We start from the raw sequence: 21,996 nt of genomic DNA, 5'->3' as shown, positions 1-21,996 counted from the left end.
GAAAGGTTGGCGCGGAAGGGAGCCCGGGAACGAGCATAGCGGCTACTCTACTGGGCCCGCCTACTCTTTGCGCCACGCCCTTTCGGCTTTAATTTAAGCAGGCCACGCGAGGCAGAGACCGGGAAGGGGCGGAGCTCCTAGAAGCCTCCCTGCGAACGAGCGCCTGAGTTGATTGGCCCGTTCCTCCGAAGGCTTCATTACTGATGGCTATACAGGTTCCCGGGCTCCGTACTTCCAGAATTTTCTGGAATGCCCATGCTCACCAAAGGTCGGGCTAAGGGTTACGTCACTTCCGGGCCTCTCTTGCTTTGGTTCGGATGGTAAACCACCGAATTCGGGGAGAGAAAGGGAGGCGAGTCAGACAGTTAAGGCGTGTACAATGCGTAGGGAATGAGGAGAAAGGTCGAAACAACGTTTGAACAAGACACCCGAACGTGCCTCCCGTCTAATGGCACGGGAAGCAGTTTTCCTCGGGAGTGGGTGTGGCCGGCGCATGCGCAACCCGTGACCCTTTCACGTGTGGGTTACCCGCGAGAGCAGGGGGCAGCGCGCGCCGGAGCAGCGGCAGGAACCCAGAAAGGAAAAAGAGTTGGAAGCATCCAGCATGGTGAGTGATTGACGGGCTTCTGCCGTTCTGCTTTTTTGTCACCCGTAGAGCAGGAAGCGGGAGAAATGGAAGGAGCGAGCCTTGAAACCCTTTTGTCCTGCGTGGTGTGGGTCTCCCTGAGCCTCCACCCTGTCTTCTATCCACTGTGATTTCGGTAGACCTCCACCTAAGGGTAGAGGACGCCGGAAGGTTATTCCTGCCTTGTGGTTCTTCCGAATCCTTTAATTCAGGGGTAGTCAACCTTGGCTCTTTTATGACTCGTGGACTTCAACTCCCAGAATTCCTGAGCCAGCTTAGCTGGCTCAGGAATTCTGGGAGTTGAAGTCCACGAGTCATAAAAGAGCCAAGGTTGACTACCCCTGCTTTAATTGGATCCGAGCCTTTTAGGATCCTTTAATTGGATCCTTTAATTGGATCCTAATTCTGGGAGTTGAAGTCCACGAGTCATAAAAGAGCCAAGGTTGACTACCCCTGCTTTAATTGGATCCGAGCCTTTTAGGATCCTTTAATTGGATCCTAATCCTGGGAGTTGAAGTCCACGAGTCATAAAAGAGCCAAGGTTGACTACCCCTGCTTTAATTGGATCCGAGCCTTTTAGGATCCTTTAATTGGATCCTAATTCTGGGAGTTGAAGTCCACGAGTCATAAAAGAGCCAAGGTTGACTACCCCTGCTTTAATTGGATCCGAGCCTTTTAGGATCCTTTAATTGGATCCTAATTCTGGGAGTTGAAGTCCACGAGTCATAAAAGAGCCAAGGTTGACTACCCCTGCTTTAATTGGATCCTAAGAGGTGCTCGATCCGGAAGCCTTTGCTTTGACTTAAGACAGCGATAATGCAGAAATGGGAAGATTAAATTCGAAATCTTTGGGAGATTATATGGAGGAAAGATTTTGCACGTGTCTTCGTCTTCCTCTATTGTTTGAAAGTGGAACAGGGTATTTCTTATGACTAAGACCTCTAATAATATTCGTTATCAATCATAACTGAGGGTTAGCAGGCAGAAGTGCGATGCTGATTAAGTTCTCAAAAAGAAGTTACGGTACATTTCAGTTGGCCAAATTTATTTGGAGACTAAGAACATTACTGTGCACTGTGCGATGTGATTATTCATTCAGAAATAAGCCTAGTTTTTTTCCTTTTGTTTCAATATTTTTGCTAAAACTAAGCCAGCATCCTAAAAACTTTATTCTGTTCACACTGGGATTTTAAGATACTGCACACGTGTTTGCATAAGCTCATCTGCAGCCAGTTTCCGTTGAAAAGAATCCCACCATACATACAAATGAGTGTATGTATGGTGGTTATTTGAAATTTGTGTCAAGTTTTGTACTACAAAAGTGTGTAAGCAGGTTGCAGTATGAGATTTCTCTGGTATGCAAAGCCAGTTCCCATGATTTGTGAAAGGAAGCCATAGTAGTTACGCCCACTTAAAGACATATAGGTCACATATGGGGAGAGAGAGGGAAGAGGCTTCATGTTTACTTTCTCATCTCTTTTGGTACAAAAGAAATTTTATTTCAAAACAAGATAAGTTGCAGTTTTGAGCCCTCTGTCAGGATTTATTTTTCGAAAGTTAAGTTGGATAAGACACTAAGAAGGGACACAAAGTGTATTTGAAGGTATTTGGTATTTATGGATAGGTGTTTTGCTAACTTTGCTGAAAAGCTCATGGAGAAAACGAGCATTATATCGGTTTCCAGTTACTTGCATGCCATGGATATTTTTCTAAATGAGAGGTGCTTAGTTTTCTTTTGCTGGCAACAGTGGCCTCTAGAGGATTCTAGAGAACATAGAAGAATCTTCTAGTAATTTCTGCCATTATCCATGCCATAATCTGGATAGCGTGTATTGAAACATCCTACATGAATTGGCTAGCTTCCTTTTTATTTAGTTTTCACTTAGCTAAAACAAGTGGTTACTGTTTGAAATTATTTATTTGGGGCCTATTTATGCATGAAAATTGCATAACATAGTTTTATACTTAACTGTATATATTTATTGCACCATAATTTACAGCTGGTAGTATGAATCTGCATTTAACTGATCTAATGAAAAAGCATTTATAGAATTTGAAAAATCCCTAAAGTAGTTGTCAAGACTTCCAAATACCCATCCAAGGTTCATTATGCTTAAACTGTTGAATATTAACTTAAATTTAACTGTTGAATGTTAACTTAAATTTTCTTGCAGTTAATTATTTCCTTTGGGTGTTTTACTCACAGTTCTTTTCATTTGTCAATGGAGTGGCCAAAGATCAATTTCTCCATTTCTCTGCTCTTCCCTCCCCTCTGGAGAAGATTGGAGAATTGTCTAGATCAGACAAGGAAAAGTTGGGGGAGAGAATAAGATACTTCCCCTTGAATATTCTACCATTAGAAATTTGCATATGAGGGTAAATGTACACCAATAAGACTTCTTTTTACTAAATTTATCTTCTTTTTTTAAACCTTGTTGGTTTGTTTTCCATGAAAAATATCCCCAACTGATAGATAAAAATCATACTGTGACAATACAGGTAGTCTCTCAATTACAATTATTTGCTTAGTGACACAAAGTTACAACCTACTGAAACAGTGACCATTTAATGACTACTTCAACATCCCTATGTTCATGTTATCAAAATCTGGATGATTGTCAACTGGCTCATATTCATGATGGTTGCAGTGTCCTGGAGTCATGTGGTCACCTTTTGCAACCTTCTGACAAACAAAGTCAATGGGGAAGCCAGATTCACTTAACTGTTTCCAGCACCAGTTTTTTTTTCCCAGAGCTCTTCTTCCCTATGTATTTCATATTCTGTACAAGTTATATAAGCCCTTAGTTATCTTTTAGGTGACAAATTATTTTTGTTAAGGCTTCATGATAATTTCTGTTTTATTTTAACAGGCAGGACAGGCATTTAAAAAATTCCTTCCTCTTTTTGACCGAGTACTGGTCGAAAGATGTGCGTCTGAGACAGTAACTAAAGGAGGAATCATGATTCCAGAAAAATCTCAAGGAAAGGTGCTACAAGCCACTGTTGTGGCAGTTGGATCAGGTTCGAAAAACAAGGTAAATAGGAATATAGTCATTGTAATTACATGTTTTCCATAACTTTTAAGAGGTGTTCAATGGGGAAGTCTGCAGTTAGTCGGATATCCCTCTCACTCCCACTGCTTTTTAACCACCCATGGTCATTTTATATGTTTGTTTAGGTAAGAAAATATCTCTGAAACAATGACCCAATGGGATATGAATTGTCTAGTTATCTGTAAGGCCCTTCATGGCACAGAGCCTGGTGATTTCAAAAATCACCAGTCTCTTAATTGTTTCTGTCCATTCAGTATATTTGGCCAGATTCAGTGTGCTCTGGGTGCCTTCAGTTAAATCTCTTCTTGCAGAACTGAAGAAGTGCACCTTTTCTGTTGAAGCACCTGCCCTCTGGAACAGTGTCTCCTTGGAGATACATATACTCCTATGCTTTAAAAGTCCTAGAAGTATTTTTAAAGAACTACCTCTTTTCCTAGGCCTGGGGTTAGGTTCATGGAGCCCCTGGCAATTTTTGTGGTGTTAGTCTTCTTACTTGTTCAGGCAGGCATCTTCCTTTTTTAAAAAAACAGTGATTAAAAAGATATACAGGTCATTTAAATAGCTTCTTCTCTGGATTTTTTTCAATTATATTCTTGGTTTCTTACCCTCATTGAATAGAAACTAAGGGTGTTGGCAAGGTGGATGTACTTGGATCATACACACCACGTTTCAGAGGTTTGAGTGGAGTATTTGATTTTTAAGGAGCAAGTAACACAAAACAAGTGCACATCACCCCTTTTTCTCCTGCACTGTGCTCAGCCTGTTACCCTTTCCTTAGTCATCAGTGTACTTGAATTCAGATATGACAATCCATTTGGGCCCAGTCATGCCTTCCTTTCTCACCACCTCAACCATCAAACCCTTTTTTCCTCTGTTCCTTCTTAGCCTGGAACACATCAAATAGAACACATAAGCTCGATAGACAGACATTCCATATATCCCTAATAGAAACATTATTATTTAATTGCCCTTCAATACTTATAAGCAAGCTTTGTGGAGGAGACAAACTCAAATGCAAAAAAAGTTTACTTATATGCAATTCCAACATGTAAAAACTGCCAGTGTTTGAAAATACAAAATTAAATTCATTGGGTTGGGTATGGCTTATAGTAGACTTCTCTCTCAAGATAAGAAATAGCAGCATGTCCGGGAACTGTTTTTCATTTGATTCTTCAACTTTGAATTTAAAATGTACTCTCACCACAAAGTATTTCTTAGTGTACTGTAATGTTCACAATTCATATTCTTCCCTTTAGGATGGAAACACTCACCCGGTTAGTGTAAAAGTTGGTGAGAAGGTTCTACTACCTGAATACGGGGGTACAAAAGTTATACTGGATGATAAGGTTAGTTTTACATTAAATGTTCATTCTTTCAATTCCACAATTTAGTTTTAAAAAAGGAATTGTATTTAAGTTTATGCATGGACATCACTTCGTTAAAGCTGCCATGGCAAGATTTCAGATATCTGACATTCCAAGCTTTTGTGTTCAACTGCATGCCGATTTCTATCTGACTAGTCCTTAGCTGCAAACATTCATATTTATTTTTAAAATGCTTGTCTTTTTTCCTTATTAAAATATTGCATTTTTAGTTCCTGCTTTGTCCAGACATGAAGTCTGGAGTAAACATACATTTTGAATGCATTTCTCAATCCTGTATGTAAGCAAAATTTACTGTTTGTAGATCTGGTAATCTTGTAATCCAGTATTTTTGGATTTAGAAAACGTATAGTCTCCATCTACTGTATGATCATAATGGAGCTTGCCCATTACAGTTGCATATGACGGCTACTAAGGAGGTGACCTTGCTTAATGACCTCCACACCCTGGTCTCCCCGATTGGTCGTTAAATAGTGCAAATCATTAAGTGGAACACAGGGTTCCCAAGTGGGGGAGGCCTAGTGCAGCCCAAGACATTCCTTGCTTCACTTCCCACCCCTTAGTGTCCCCACAACCTTTGGGCCTGCTCCCTCCACCCAGTCTCTGCACCACACCACTACCGATTCCTCACAGAAGGAACCTTTTATGCAAAAAGTAGAAGAAAGCAAAACTGAAAAAAAAACATTAAACAAGTTAAAGGACATACGAATCTAGATTTATGATTAATCTAGTATCATTTAGGTTTCCATATTTTTCTATCCTTGTAAAGTATCCTTGCTTTCACATCTGTACACTACATTAGTTTTGTTCTTGGGGTCTTTCCACACTGCAAGTATCTTCAAACTGGTGCATGCAAGTAATAGTATGCTGGGGTTGCAAGATAATCTCTAGAGAACATAACTTTACATAGAATAACATGAGATTGCTGGAGATAAAACTGGTTGTTCATGTAGCTTAGTGGTAAAAATGGGTCCAATTCAGGCTGGAACTAACATGGCTATTAGTGGGAAATCTTATATGTAGTAAGAGTACAGCTAGGACTTGTAATTTAGTCCATGCTTTAAATTGGAATATTTCAGTCCAGATGAAGGCTATCTTCAAGGAAATTAGTTTCAATTATCTCTTCTCCCCCCAGTTTCCAAATAAATAAATATAAAGGACATGTCCTTGCCTCACTATTTGTAGAGCACTAATCTATGTGCTCGTAAATCCTATCTGCTGGAACAACAAATTCCCTTGACTTCTGAACTAGTAACTTTTTGTCTTTGGTGAGTGCTAATTTGTATTCTCTATTTGCAGGACTATTTCATATTTAGAGATGGTGATATTCTTGGAAAATATCTTGATTGAGCAGTTCATACTCTGGCATTATCATGAAGTTGTCATTCCACAAAAAGTGCCCAAATGCTTTTGTTCCATCATGTAAATAATGATTTTCTTAATAAATGCAACATTTCTCAAATGATATTGGGACCTTGAAATAAAACCTATCTGTACAGTGAAACTATTCCTTGTTAATGTATTCATTTTGGTGCTACTTTAGCACTTTACATTTACTTATTAAAATTATTATGACCTATTCCCAAAAGACTCTGGGCATCTTATATAGATATCATTAGAATAGTTAAAAACATGAAACAAAATGTTGGTCCAGACCAGGGGTCGGCAACCATAAATACTCAAAGAGCCACTTGGACCCGTTTCCCACAGAAAACACTGGGAGCCGCAAAACTTGCGTGCGCATGCGCCAGAGGGGGGGCTTGATTGAAGAGTTTAATTAAAAAGAAATAGAGGGTGCTGTGCATGAGTTCTCTATTTCTCCCTCTCTTTTTCTCCCCCCCCCCCTCCGATCTTCTGCTTACCTGGCAAGCTGGCTTCACGCTGTTCTCCAACAAGCTGACACATTCTTACTGGGCTAGCTCTCTCCTGCCCTTCCTGCTGAGACGGAGCCCTGCCCAATAAGCTTGTCAGCTCGTTGGAGAACAGCGTGAGGCCACTCTCTTTTTTACACACACACACAAACACACAGAAGGGAAGCGCAAGTGTCTGTCTGTCTCTCTGCAAATGGCAGAAGAGGCTGGGAGCTGCAGGAGATGGCTCAAAGAGCTGCATGTGGCTCTGGAGCCGCGGGTTGCCGACCCGTGCTCCAGACTAAACTGTCACAATAAAAACATGATAGCAGCTTCACAAATACTGTAACTCCATCTAGGCATGGGAGGCACCAGGTCTTAAGGATCTTCTGGAACACCAGAAGAGTGGGCACTATTCATACCACTGGAGGGATCCTATTCCAGAGTACAAGGATAGCAACAAGGACAAGATGACTTTGAGGGAATTTGAAACACACCTATTTTACCCCAATACACCAGATGGGTAGAAATGACTGGAGATAAGGAGTCCCGCAGATTAACTCAGCCCTCTGCCATTAGGTGATTTAGATAAGTAATGAACATACATTTAATTCACAAGGAATATAATGGCTTAAATCATGAAGATAGTTTTCCAAGGCTTTTGATGGAAGGCAGTTTCTGCATTCTCTTCCTCCACAAAAGAAGTTGAAACAAATTTCCTATTCTCACTTCCTCCTAAAACTACCTTTTCTTTTTGAAGAACCAAAAAAAAAATAAAAATAGAAGTCACTTTTAAAATTGCAGTCCTGATTAAAATTACATTTCAAAAATTTTGGTTGTAATTCTTAGGTGCCTACAAGGGTTTTCTTAATGCAAATCAGTGTTCAAATTTTCTTAGTAATAGCTGAAAACAGAAAATTCACTGCCCAAAACCGGTCCTTGTGAAAAATGTAAGAGTTTAATTCTTTGATTACCCTAGTTCAGGGGTAGGCAACCTCGGCTCTTTTATGACTCATGGACTTCAACTCCCAGAATTCCTGAGCCAGCTTATCTGGCTCAGGAATTCTGGGAGTTGAAGTCCATGAGTCATAAAAGAGCCGAGGTTGCCTACCCCTGCCCTAGTTCTAATTCAATTACACAGAAAATTTGCAGTCAAAAGAAGTGGTAACAGTAGTAAAAGTATTTACATTCCAGATTACCCAAAATCATTTTTTTTTTAAAAAAGCAAGCAAACCGGTTTTATAATTGCCATATACTGGAAATTGCAAATGTCGCTTGAGCGTAAATACCCCTGCCGTTCATAAATGGCTGCCGCATCTCCAGAACAGTGAGATAAAGACAGCATATAAATGTAATAAATAAAATTGGTGGGAGGTGACACTCAGAAGGCAAGATCAGCAGGATTAGGAGAAGCTGTCCGCAGCTCCTCAGAAGCGCCGCTCGTATGAGGGAGAAGATGGGTGCTAAAACCCTTCCAGAGCTCGCTCTGCACAGACAGGCTCCTTTCTCCTCCCGGCCCGTTTTCTCAATCGCTTCCCCCGGCTCTCCCTGTGGGGCTTCCGAAGGGCTGTAAAATCTCGCCCTTCGGGACAAGGTCGGTTAACTTGGCTCATCGGAAGGGCGCGTCAGTCAGTGGACGTTTGTGGTTTCGGCTATCGCTGATGGACGCCTTGAACTCGCCATTACTATTACCGAAGTTAACAGTAAACGGCTATCTGTACAAAGTATCTGGCCAGCTCTTAAGGGTATTTACTACACGCTCATTTCGTCGCTCTCCGTTCAAAACGCGGAACGAAGGGGAGCGATCGCCTCCCTCCCGGGAGGGAGAAGGGCTCAGCGCACCTCATCTCCGGCCAATAAGCAGTGGCCGTCTGGACTGCAGGGGTCCTCAACCTTGGCCACTTTAAGACTTGTGGACTTCAACTCCCAGAATTCCTCAGCCAGCTAAGCTGGCTGAGGAATTCTGGGAGTTGAAGTCCACAAGTCTTAAAGTGGCCAAGGTTGAGGACCCCTGCAGTCTGGAGTGTAGCGAGGAGAGCAGCAGTCTGATCGTCCGAAGGGGGGCGTCCTGCTTCCGCGGCCGCTAGCCGAGTAAGACCCCCGACCTTCACGGACCTCCGCTCGCGAGAAAGCACGCGCGGAGAACGACCGACGCGTCCGAAGGCGCCAGACGCCCGTCGGAAAGTTCTTCCGCAAGAGACGCCCCGCCCTCTTTCATGGGAAGCCCCCCCAACCCCTCCCGCCCGGCACGCTTTCAACGCACGTGCTGCTTTCCCACTTCCTCCTCGCCCTTCCATTCAGCTTTTCCCCGCGCCTTCCGGTGTTGTTTGCGTCACGTGTTCGGCTCCGCCTCGTTCCCTTCCCGATTCCGCTGAACTTGGTCTCCTCCCAAGCTGGAGGGCGCTGTTTTCTCTGCAGCGCCGCTCTGTCAGTCCCGCGCCAAGTTCGACCCGCCCCTCTGACGTAGGACGCTGCGTCGTTCTCCGAACCCCCCGCGGGCTCTTCTGCCCCTCTATACTGCTTCCCCGCCCCTCGGGGGAAGTCAGCCTCGCCGTCGTCTCGCGTCTTTCCGCGCGTCTTCCGCCCCTTTTCCCCTCCCCGCCTGTTGGGTAGCTGCCGCTGCCGCCGCCGCATCCGGGTCCTGGCGCCGCTCGCTGTCACTATGGTCATGGCGGAGGGGACGGCTGTGCTAAGGCGGAACAGGCCGGGCACCAAGGCCCAGGTAAGTCCGTCGCTCGCCCGCAAGGCCTCGGAACGCTTGGGGCAGGGGCGGGGATGACCGCGGCTGCGGCGCGGAGACGGGCCGGGTGTTGACGTGTGTAGGGGGGGGGAAGCAGCTGCGGGTGGCGGAGGCCTTCTTGTAGCCCCCCCCCCCGCCTTCCCAGGAAGACGGCCGCTCTCTTCGCTTCGGACCAGATTCGGCGAGCGCAGGGCCGCCGCTGGGAGAAAGGAAGGGCCAGGATCCCTCCCCGCCATGGCCGGCAGGGCTTGGTGTGAGAACGGAGGGCGGGGCGAGAAAAGGTTAGTGACCCAGTGTTTCTCAACCTTGACAATTTTAAGGCATGTGGACTTCAACTCCCAGAATTCCACAGCCAGCATTGCTGGCTGTGGAATTCTGGGAGTTGAAGTCCACATGCCTTAAAATTGTCAAGGTTGAGAAACACTGGGTTAGTCAATGCGGCGTCCCCTCAGGTGTGTGTGTATTTGGGGGGGGGGGCTGAGAAGCTGCTCTCTCTCTCTCTCTCTCTCTCTCTCTCTCTCTCTCTCTCTCTCTCTCTCTCTCTCTGTCCGGGGTTAGAAACTTACGCCCTGGGCCATATCTTTGGAGATATGGCGCTGTAATGAACCAGAGGGGGAATGATTCGGGTGTTTAGTTACTTCTCCCTCTTCCTGCATCAACCACCAAAGCAACATCCCACGCCCGTTGAAAGGAATCGACAGCACCCTGGAATTAGGGCAGTGTTTCTCAACCTTGACAATTTTAAGGCATGTGGACTTCAACTCCCAGAATTCCACAGCCAGCAACGCTGGCTGTGGAATTCTGGGAGTTGAAGTCCACATGCCTTAAAATTGTCAAGGTTGAGAAACATTGAATTAGGAACTGCCAGATAGCTCTTCCAGGACGTTGAAAAATGGGAGAAGGAAAAGGCTTGGAAAGGTCAGGGTGCTTCTCCCCCTCCCCGAAGAAGTGGGAGAGAAGTAGAACGGGGGGGGGGTGTTCTGCAGGAAAAATGGGCGGGGGATATTTGGGGAGGAGGAGGAGGAGGAGGAAGGTGTAGTAGGGAAAAGGTCGGAGCCGTGACTGTAAAGGCGGAAGTTTGACTACATTGAGTGGGCTTGGCATATGGGTGTGGATGAATGTTGCAGAGTGCAATATAGGGTGCCAAAGTGCTTCGGAAACGACGACTTCTCGTCTTCCCACAGAAGAAATGGGGTAGTGTTAGAAATAGTTTGTCCTTTCCTGTTCAGAATTACCCTAGTACTTTTTGGGATTGCTGACTCTGCTTGAGGCTGGGAAGGGCTTATTTTTGGCCAGGTGCTGATACCAACAACTTTTTCTCCAATAATTAAATGCTGTCATTTCCTATTATTGTTGCTATAAAGTTGTTTGATTCTCCCCTTTTTGAAAGTGCTCTTTAAATGGCTCTTTTGGAAGGTTTAGCATTTTTATTGAAAACTTGAAAGGTAGGTGCAGTCTGTAGGTTTGCTTGATTCCTTTTGCTCCTCTCCTACCTTTACTGTTTGTTTACTGCAGATGTAAGTAACTTGATTAACATTTGGAACCGTGCCTCTCATAAGCTGACTTTGCTGTCTAGAAATGTTGGGAATGTAAATTCCAAACTCTCTGAAGGGCCTAAGGTGTCTACCTCTGATAGAACATTTGTATACTAATTGTGTACAGGTAGTTCTAGACTTAAAATAGTTCGTTTAGTGACTGTTTGAAGTTACAATGGCACTGAAAAAAGTGGCTTATGACCAGTTTTCACACTTATGACCGTTGCAGAATCTCCATGGTCATTTGATCAAAATGTAGATGCTTGGCAATTGACTCATATTTATGACGGTTGCAGTGTCCCAGTGTCATGTAATCACCTTTTGCAATCACAACTTTGCTGACAAGCAAAGTCAGCAGGAAAACCAGATTCACTTAACAGCCGTTTTAGTAACTTAACAACTGCAATGATTCACTTAACTGTGGTAAGAAAGAGCCTAAAATGGGGTGGAATTCACGTAAGGACTGTGTTGCTTTGCAACAGAAATTTTGGATTCAATTGTCATGTGTAGTTGCTTGTGCTTGATTTCTATACATTTGATGCCACCTTGTTTTCTTGAGACTAGTTTGTCATGCAGAGATCCCCAACCTTTTGGACACCAGGGACCGCTTCCATGGAGAAAGGTTTTTCCACGGACTGGAAAGTGTGTGGTTTTGTGTGCTGCCTGCATCCCACGGATGGGGCTTTGCTTGTTCGTGCGGCCCAGTTGCTGGCATGCTGCGGCCCGGTACCAGTCCATGGTTGGGGACCCCATTTGTAATGAATAGAATATGTATGCCACTTGAGTTCCTGTATTGCTATCAAATTAGTTTTTCTGCTATGAAAGATACTGAGAAGATACTATTGTACTTCTGTTCTTGGAAGCGTTCTGTATAGTAAAATGCCTTATACCAGGGGTAGGCAACCTTGGCTCTTTTATGACTCGTGGACTTCAACTCCCAGAATTCCTGAGCCAGCATGGCTCAGCTTGGAAACCTCTCCCTTTCCCCTCAGCGTGGCTGGCTCAGGAATTCTGGGAGTTGAAGTCCACGAGTCATAAAAGAGTCAAGGTTGCCTACCCCTGCCTTATACGGTAGACAGAAATAATGGGAGGTTATTTTATAGATTCAACAAAATGAGTTTTAAGCTATTCTTTAGGCAACAAAAAACATGAAATCTGTCAGATCTGAAGGCAGTTGTGTCTGTTCTTTTATTTAGATTTTTAAAAGCCATACCAAGTGCTGCTATAAACTTGAATATTTTTAAGACTTGATTGTTCTTCAGTCTTTCTGGTTTTTTGTTTTAGGATTTTTATAATTGGCCTGATGAATCATTTGAAGAGATGGATAGCACATTGGCAGTTCAACAGGTACCCAGCATTTAACTATATGCTGTTATTCTATTCATTTACTTTTTGACAGTTATGGATTCGTAATGGATTAGATTGCATCATTATATAGTTTTACCTGCTTTGTTGTTGAATGCTTATTATATCATTTTTACACTAGAAGGACATAAATGTTGCATGCTTACTGGTTCTTTTTTTCACCCTGTTAATTAAGTTCAGTTAGGGAACTGACAGTTTTTAACTGAAGTAAATTGTACATATAGTAACTCATCTATGTTGGAACTCTGATGCAAAACCTGAGAACAGGGATTAGCATAGCAGGTAAAAAGGTTGGTTGGGAGGTGTTCAGTGTAAATTTTGCTACCGCCTTACACGTGTACAATAACTTTATGATTATTTTTAAACATTTTCCCCTCTAGTATATCCAACAAAATATAAGGGCGGACTGTTCAAACATTGACAAAATTCTTGAACCTCCAGAAGGACAGGATGAAGGTGTTTGGAAATATGAACATTTAAGGTAACTGCACCTAATTCTGTAAAAAAAAAGTTTCTGTTCTTGAGAAATGGTGTTCATTTGCATCATTTGCAAGGCAAGTAGACCAAGAGCACTGAAAAAGCAGTACTTTCTCATTTAAAAAATTGTAAGGTTACCTGCTAATTGCTTCAGAGACTCTAGGGATGAGACCTCTCAGGAAAGGGATATATGTTAAGTAGAAGTGGTGAAGATACATCCTTTAAAATGCCTTATTTTTTTGCTTAATCTTACCCTTTTAATCATGTGGAAGTGAGATTTGAGTGAGATGGATATTTACAAAAGATTTTCCCCCTCCTGGCCTTCCCCCCCCACACACATAAACAGCTCTGTGGGTTTATAGTTTATTTTAAAAATGTATTTTTTTTACTCTGGGTCTTGTGACTATAATATAATAGTGTGGGTATACAAGGTTGCTGTTTGTACGGTATTAAAGAAATATACTTCAGCCATTTTCATCTTCATATTCTACCATGTTCCCCATTCAGCCTGAGGTAGAAATATGCTAATTGTACCTTGCCCCAAACTGATGGATAATCTATATTTTCTAGAGGCCATGTAAGTATTCCACAGTATTGCCCTCTATTAGCCATCAGGCACTTAGGCAGGTCATCTGAATAGTACATCTTTATAGAGACTAGTGGCTTTGGTCAACTCTGTGTAACCTATTTTTGCTATCGAAATTTTTGTCAAATTTACTAAATAACATTGTTTTTATTAGAATCTTAGAAAAGCTTAAATATTTAACTGTTGTCTTTGGACAGGGATATAAATAACATATAAGGTGTATTTTTTCATGCTTCTTTCCAAAGGTAACAATTAACAGCATTTTACAGTCTTTGTGGTGTTTCTTAGGCTTGTAATTACATCAGATGAGAGAAAAAAAGGATGATGATCTTTTTTCCTAAAATTTTAGGCAATTCTGTCTGGAGCTAAATGGTCTTGCAGTTAAACTTCAGGTAACTTTTTTTTCATTTTTCTTTAGGCACTTAAGAATCTTTTTAAAAATTAGTTAAAACAGAACACTCTTTTTTAGTATTTTGTTTTTTAGTTATTTATAATGGTCAGATAGAAAGGATGTCATCTGCACAAAATGTATTTTTCACATAGGCTCAACAAATATTTATTGTGCAACTATTTTAATAGAGTGAATGCCACCCAGACACATGCACACAGATGACAGCAACTGAACAGTGGATTTTTCTTTGTGCAGCCCATAAAACTCCCAAAGAGGTAAGACAGAAAACGGGAACTGCCAATATTAAAGATGTTTTACTAATTGTGTTACTGTGTTGCAAATGTTACTTTCCTATACTGTATGTTCAGAAACAAAACTCTACACTTCTGTTCATCTACCACAGGGGTGTGAAATTGCTGGCCCGTAGGCCAGATGTGTCACACCAAAACCACGCCCACCCCATTGCCGGCAATGGGAAAAAAGTCGTGTGACATCGTGTCACATGACGTCATGAGTTTGACACCTGTGATCTACCAGTTGCTGTTCTCTGGTTGTTAGTGAGATTCTCCTAATTTCTGGTGTATTTCCATGCATAAGCCCCCCCCCCTCCTAACTTGTATTAATAATTGGTAAAATGAGGACCCAGATTGTTGGGAGCAATATGCTGACTCTGTAAACCACTTAGGGCTGTGAAGCGGTATATAAGTCTAAAGTCCTATTGCTATATGCTTGCAAGTGAGTAATTGCAGAGGGTATTGACTTCTTATGCTGTAACACCATATTAAATCTTATAAAAATACACAATTCAAATAATAATTTGGCATTCATTGTTATTTACTTTATTCCCATTCGTATCTCAATTGAGGAGCACAAGGCAATTCCTCATTTTTTCCCTAAGTAATATCGCCCAATCAATTTCATGGCGGTGTGAAGAATTGACTTTGGAAAGGATATTTTTTTCATAACTTGGTTTTAGATTATTTGAAAGTATTAAAATGTTATCTATATTCAAATGCAGTACTTTTATTTATTTATTTTCTAGTGTCCCGCCATTGACTACACTAGACATACACTGGATGGTGCTGCATGTCTTCTGAATAGCAATAAATATTTCCCCAGCAGGTAAATATTTTCTCAGAATTATAGAAACCTTATTTCAGTATTAATTTCATATATGGTCAATTGAGGATTATGGGAATCTTTAATGCAGCAAAAAATTCTTGTGTTTGCAGGGTTAGTATAAAGGAATCATCTGTAGCCAAACTAGGATCAGTTTGCCGTAGGATTTACAGAATATTTTCACATGCATATTTTCATCATCGTCAAATATTTGATGAATATGAAGTAAGTGCTTTATTACCTCTATGTGTTTTGGAATATGCTCTATTGAACTATATGAGGCTTAACCTCTGAATAGATGCGTATAGGATTGGGTTGTAAATGTTTGGGGTGGCAGTTTTAAATGCATTTAACTGGGACAACTAAATACATGGATTTTACTTGTGGGTAAACCTTTAGGTTGTGCTCTTACTTTAGTACCAGATATTGTAATGGCAGAATGACTTTATTGGTCTGCTATTTTTTATATTGGTATCTTTGGAATTGCTGTTTAAAGTGTGCCTGCTGAGTGTTGTTGCTGTTTTTATGACAGCATGGTATAATTATTATGGTTTCAAAATGTTCTCTGGATATGTGATTTGAACATAAACTCTAGGGAAGGCAAGTGATTGTCTCTTGCAGTTTCTTTATCAAAATCTTATACATTTAGTCTATTTTGATCATCTGATGTTCTGTAAATGCATTTTCACAAAAATATATGGAAGAAAAGATAAAACCTGAATGTACTTTCATCTTAAAAATTAATAATTTTCTATAAATTTTTGAGTGATTCTTTTGAGTCTTTTTAATTTGATATCAAACAAATGGGTCAATAGCAGAATGTAAGATAAGAATATAGGTATATTGTCTTGGCTACTTACGTATGGTAAATGTACAAAGAATGTTTGTGATAATAATGGGTTGCAAATAATGGTAAGAAGATAGCAATATATAGTTTGCCCAGAGGAATGAAAGAATGAAACAAACCAAAGTGACTAAAATGTATTTATGTCCTTTTTGTTCAATGGAAGAGAGAGTTGGATATGTCAGGAAAAACATAAAATTAAGTTTAATTCAGTAGGAAAAGAGTACATGAGAAGAATATGTCAAACAATAATAATGATAAAGTTGGAAGGGACCTTGGAGGTCATCTAGTCCAACCCCCTGCTCAGGCAGGAAACCCTATACCATTTCGGACAAATGGCTGTCCAATCTCTTCTTAAAAACTTCCAGTGTTGGCGCATTCACCGCTTCTGGAGGCAGGTTGTTCCACTGGTTAATTGTTCTAACTGTCAGGAAGTTTCTCCTTAGTTCTAGGTGCTTCTCTCCTTGATTAGTTTCCCTCCGTTGCTTCTTGTCCTGCCTTCAGGCGCCTTGGAGAATAGCTTGACTCCCTCTTCTTTGTGGCAGCCCCTGAGATATTGGAACACTGCTATCATGTCCCCCCTCGTCCTTCTCTTCGTTAAACTAGACATACCCAATTCCAGCAACCGTTCTTTATATGTTTTAGCCTCCAGTCCCCTAATCATCTTTGTTGCTCTTCTCTGTACTCTTTCTAGAGTCTCAGCATCTTTTTTACATTGTGGTGACCAAAACTGGATGCAGTATTCCAAGTGTGGCCTTATCAAGGCATTGTAAAGTGGTATTAATACTTCACATGATCTTGATTCTATCCCTCTGTTAATGCAGCGGGATAGAATCAAGATCATGTTAAGTATTAAATGTGGTTGAAAAGAGTTTAGAACAGGGGTGTCAAACTGCCAGCCCACGGGTCGGATTCATCATAGCAAAACCACGCCCACCCCATTGCCGGCAATGGCAAAAAAGTCGCGATACATCGCAACACATCACGTGACGTTGCGAGTTTGACACCCTTGATTTAGAAAATGAAAGTAGATTGAATACCAAGACGAGCAATCAATTATGCACAAAAGTATTTGGAGATCATTTAGTTGAACCACTGAAGATTTTAAATAACAAAATCACACTGTGTATGGATATTACGGAATCAAGAGTAGAAAGGAATGAATTGAATTGGTGTAAATTTTCTTCTCTTGTGCCTTTAATATCTTTGGTTTTTGTTTCTTTTTGTGGTTTGTATAACATTGTTTATCCTGAAAAGATATAATGTGATAACTATATGTGTGAACTCCTAAAAATCTCTTCATTCATGGACAAGAGATTGTATTTGGTTAATGAAATTGAATGGATCCATAAAAACATTGGGGTTTGGGTCGGGACTATCTTATAGAAATACCTTCATGTTTTAAGGGTGCTGAAGTTTTGTGAAAGATAATGTAAGAAGCATTGTAAGAAGCCGTTTCCCTGTTCTGTCACTTAGCAGGTAATTCCTTCTTTTTTAGTTGAAAAAAATATCTCAAAAGTAGCTTTATCGTGCATCCTGGAAAGCTTCAGAATGCAGCATAAATTATATTCTATATTTTTTTTCTGTAACATAGTGTAACAATTCCATGAAGGAATTTTTGTCCGTGAGTAATTTTAAATGATCCTTTTGTAATCTGTATTAACATGTACATTTTTTCTGTCCTCAGAATGAAACTTTCTTGTGTCATCGGTTTACCAAATTTGTGATGAAATATAACTTGATGTCCAAGGATAATCTGATTGTACCAATTTTAGAAGAGGAAGTGCAGAATTCAGTTTCTGGTGAAAGTGAGGCATGAGGAATATCGGGGACTGAAATGAACACATAATTAACATTGTGTACTGTATATATAATTTTAGAAATTTCAATCATGTATCCTTAGAGCTTTGTTTAGTATACTTTTTGTATGCTGTGTGCGTTGCCTCTTAATATGGGATATGGTTTTAAGTTATTCATGAGCTGTATATTCAATGTGGCACTCATGGTTTTTAAATAAAATTAGAATTATCTGTTTATACTGCCTGTTAATAAATGAATTTACAGTTCTGTAAAATTGCTGCTAAACAATCATTGGATCTTAGTCTTCAAACAATGTCCAGTTTAAATCTGAGCTTTTCATTCTAATGAAGTTGGAACTTTAGCCTTAGTTTGACACTTCAGAAGCTTGCAAGTCCATTTCATTTCTTTCTAACTTTTGTATTTTATGGAAACTATCCTTATTTAGTTTTGCTTTTGGGTGTATGCATATATAGAACTAACCTGTTATAGTACATGTGTATTGAAATATTTGTTACTGCAATATTTATGCCAAATGGTAGCTTTTATTATGCTGCCAAAAGTATATTCTAGAGCTTTTGGTTTCTTTCTGGACTTGCCTTGCTGTATCAATGGAGGCTTCTGCATATTCACAAATAGTTATATGTCCAATCCCTTTAAGGCAAAGATTCCCTAGCTGAACCTCTCGCCAGTGAATGAAACAATGTGTGCTTCTCCTGGCCTACGGTAGAGTTCTCTGTGGCTTATACTTGTGCATATTTATAGTAATAGCTTACAGGCTATACCTCGCATTAAACATTTATGTTAACACTACAGCAGATTGTGCCAAAATAATCTTACTCATTTGTAGGATAAGTCCCATGTACCCAAGTTTAACCCATCATTTGCAGGTGGTTTCTATTGATCCAAATATTACCCAAATATCTGTTTTGTATGCTAGTCAATGAATTCCACAATTATGTCCCCCAGTCCAACTGTATGTTCTTTACGTAGCATCTTAAGATTTGCATTAGCACTAAAGTTCAGTAAGAACTTAATGGAGTTTAAACTATTTTGAATGCTGTAGAGCTAAATATTTTTAAAAGACAATTATAATAGGCTTCTGTACGTTGGATGTACATGAATACAGAAATCTAAAAGCACTAGCACTGTTCAGTCAAGTTTGGTAGGATGTTTTAACTTTTGGGAATTGAAGGCTGATCCTTTCTTATCAAAGATGTCCCTTTATTTGTTGAAATAGGTTTGTTTGGCCCTTATGTGGTCAAACTAGTTTATTTCCTACTATTCATAACTTGGTTTCAGAGCACATAATGTTCTTGCCTTAATTGCATATAAGTTATTATGAATTGGTCCTGTAGAGTATCAAGATTGCTGCTCTAATACAAAAGGGAATCTTTTAAAAAGATGCTTGGATACTTCATAGCAGATGCTACAAATGCTTTGAGACTCTGCTAGAGGCATATTCTTGGAAGTTGAAAGTTCTTCACTGGACTGACAGATTTGGCTTCTTCAGCTGCTTTTATTATCTATTTTAGAATGGTTTTAATGGTCAACAGGGTCATCACATCAGATGGTTCTTAGCAACAGCAATTATTGCACCCATGTGTAATTTGATTAGAGCATGTGGTTGAGGAGTTACATTTCAGGGGTTACAAGATGCAGTTGGCATTCTCTATTTGAATGTAGCCTCCCCTAGTTAACCAATGTCATTAAGCATTAATTTTGAGGCTGCAATAAAATCTTAACATGTCTCCCTCTTCCAATACATGCCTTTGGGAGAAAAAACTGATTTTGCTCTTAATAAATCTGATTTGTCTGCACTATATTTAAAGTTCTGTAAATGGCCTAAAACTACATTAAGTTTCTTAATGCTGTTGACTTGAGTACCTCTAATGTGTGTGCACATGTGCCTGCCTGATACTATAGAACTTCATTAAGCTTAAGTGAACTATTGACTTTGTATGCTAAATATATTGAGGGTTTAACTTACATTCTGCATTATAGGGAAACTGAGCTATGTTTGTCTTTTGAAATACTTTGTAAAAAGTAGAGGTTGCAATTAAAATTTTTCTTTTTCCAAAAAAAATTGGGCTGCAGAATGATGGTTACCTTTGTTAAGAGCATTCAGATGTCAAAAAAATATAGTGCTCCACACTTAAGTCCTAAGCTCTGTTTGCAACATATGAGAGTGATGTCTTAATAGCTAGGTGAAATCTTTAGCAAACTTTAAGCTAAAAGCATGTTAAGTCTTTTGAAGGCAAAGAAAGTACGTTTTTGAAACAAAATAATTTACAGTGGAGTATTAAGGCCAGTTTGAGTAACACCAATTCTGAATTGTGAATATTGAAGATGATTCAAGAATGTAAAATATGCTTTCTATGTCACTGAAGCAATGCATAAGACCCACTATAATTTTCCATGGAACTAATTTAGCCCAAGGGCACATGTGATTTAATAACCTAAGACAATCTAAAGAGCAGAACAAGTAATAACTTGCTAGTATAATTTATTAAATCAATGAATAACCCTGTTGGTTCCCACTAATATAAATATTAATAGGTAGTTAATATTTCCAATATTTCAGTTCTGGTGCTTGCTACTACAGTCAAAGAGATAAAATGTTTTTGTATGTGCAGAACATGTTTATGAACAAGTTTTATTGAAGCTACTTAAAAGGCTTCAAGATCAGTGGGTCCCAAAGGAAGAACATAACATAGCTAATTTTTATTACATTCAATTTGTAGCAATACTTTCTGGAATGAAAGAGAATACTTGTAAGAGGGAACGTGATTCATCTGGCTATCAGACAGCATTTTAAAAATAAAGCTATAAAGCATCTTTTTTATATGGATATGGTATTGAAGAAAACTGGATATTGATTTTGACTAGTTTTTAAATCATTACTAGGTGAGCAGTTAAACATGTTAAACGTGACGTCATTCAACATATCAGGACGGTTTTGCCATTGCCGGCAATGGGGTGGGCACGACTTCCGGATGATGCGTCTGGCCCGCGGGCTGGTAGTTTGACACTCCTGCTATAGATAATACTCCGGGAATCAAAGGAGGAGCTTTTTTTATCCTTTTCATACCATAGAGTCCATGCTTCACTGCCTCTTTGGCCTTTGGGATGTATCCCTCCTACATTCCGCCACATCATTTTTGAAATCTTTTATGGCTTAAAGATGGGTTACCTAAGGGACCGTCTTCTCCCAATTGTTTTTACCAGTCCAATTTTTCTGGTAGGTTGTGTTACAGCCTCATCAGCCAAGGAACATCAGGTGATGGGGACCAGGAGACATGCCTTTTCTGCTGTAGTGCCTACTTTCTAGAATATTCTCTCTTCAGAGATCAATCAGAGATTACCTGTTGGCTTTTGTAAGGCCATGAAGACTTGGTTGTGTACCTGGGTCTGGAATCTCAAGGGCCTCATTTCTTGGCTATATTATCACCTATGATAATTGTTCTGCTCAGTATATTTTGTATTTTTTAAACTTGTTTTTACATTTTATTATGTAGCCTCCCAAAATCACTTGTTTTGATGGGGGCTATAGAAATCAAATACAACTAAATAAATACCCAGAATGATTGAAACCTAGTGCTGCAATTATGCCATTATAGACTTAAATGATAGGCAGTAATTGTTTCAAAATAATTTTAACCTCATAGTGAACCCTATTCCTAGTCCAGGCTAGCCCATCTTCTCTTAAGAGATATCTGTGCTGTTTCCAATTGGAGCAAATTTAAGGCAGTGGTTGACTAATTTTGAGAAGAACTTTTGGAATTTAGAATACAGTATATATTTCAGATGAACCATAAAAAACATACAGGGGCATGTGCTTTCACAAAATGGCTTCTAAAGCTGAGCATGGTGAAACTATCACAAAACAAACAGATGTGTTGTTGGGTGCCAACAGATGGTATCTTGGTCACTTCCTCTTGCTTGAAAGTAGGGTTAAGAATTCTTGCCTCAAGGCCAAAACCATCCCTCTTCAGACTTCTAAGGAAATGAGAAATATGCACCTACATTTCTGGCAGAACTCAGTGTTTTCCTCCTTAAAGTAATTGAACTGAGCCTATATTTCTAGATATTAGAAATAACACTCCTAAGCATAGCGGGATTTAGTTTTGAGTAATTATAAATAAGATTAATAATAATAATAATAATAATAATAATAATAATAATAATAATAATAATAATAATAAATAATAATAATAAAAAAAAACTTGGAA

The 21,996-nt window shown here is 40.0% G+C and overlaps 1 protein-coding gene across 3 annotated transcripts; it reads left to right on the top strand.

Moving 5' to 3' along the window:
• The first annotated feature begins 342 nt into the window (after positions 1-342).
• Positions 343-20,584, top strand: LOC107284908 (MOB-like protein phocein). 3 transcript variants are annotated; one of them, XM_029283547.1, is made up of 9 exons: positions 343-607; positions 3,496-3,660; positions 12,470-12,532; positions 12,931-13,031; positions 13,963-14,005; positions 14,193-14,279; positions 15,047-15,126; positions 15,237-15,348; positions 17,655-20,578. In XM_029283547.1, exons 1-9 carry the CDS (start codon positions 605-607, stop codon positions 17,784-17,786), a joined length of 786 nt encoding a protein of 261 aa, XP_029139380.1. In that variant the 5' UTR covers positions 343-604; the 3' UTR covers positions 17,787-20,578. The 3 variants fall into 3 exon arrangements, with proteins under 3 accessions (XP_029139380.1, XP_015668522.1, XP_015668520.1); XM_015813034.1 differs by lacking the exons at positions 343-607; positions 3,496-3,660 and adding an exon at positions 9,544-9,632 and having other exon boundaries at positions 17,655-20,584; XM_015813036.1 differs by lacking the exons at positions 12,470-12,532; positions 12,931-13,031; positions 13,963-14,005; ... (2 more) ...; positions 15,237-15,348; positions 17,655-20,578 and adding exons at positions 4,935-5,024; positions 6,360-6,564 and having other exon boundaries at positions 473-607.
• The last annotated feature ends 1,412 nt before the right edge of the window (positions 20,585-21,996 follow it).

Source organism: Protobothrops mucrosquamatus, unplaced genomic scaffold (genome assembly GCF_001527695.2).
Source record: "Protobothrops mucrosquamatus isolate PMUCROS unplaced genomic scaffold, P.Mucros_1.0 scaffold129, whole genome shotgun sequence".
Lineage (NCBI taxonomy): Eukaryota > Metazoa > Chordata > Lepidosauria > Squamata > Viperidae > Protobothrops > Protobothrops mucrosquamatus.
The sequence above is the reverse complement of the archived record's forward strand: the minus strand, read 5'-3'. Positions and strand labels throughout refer to the sequence as shown.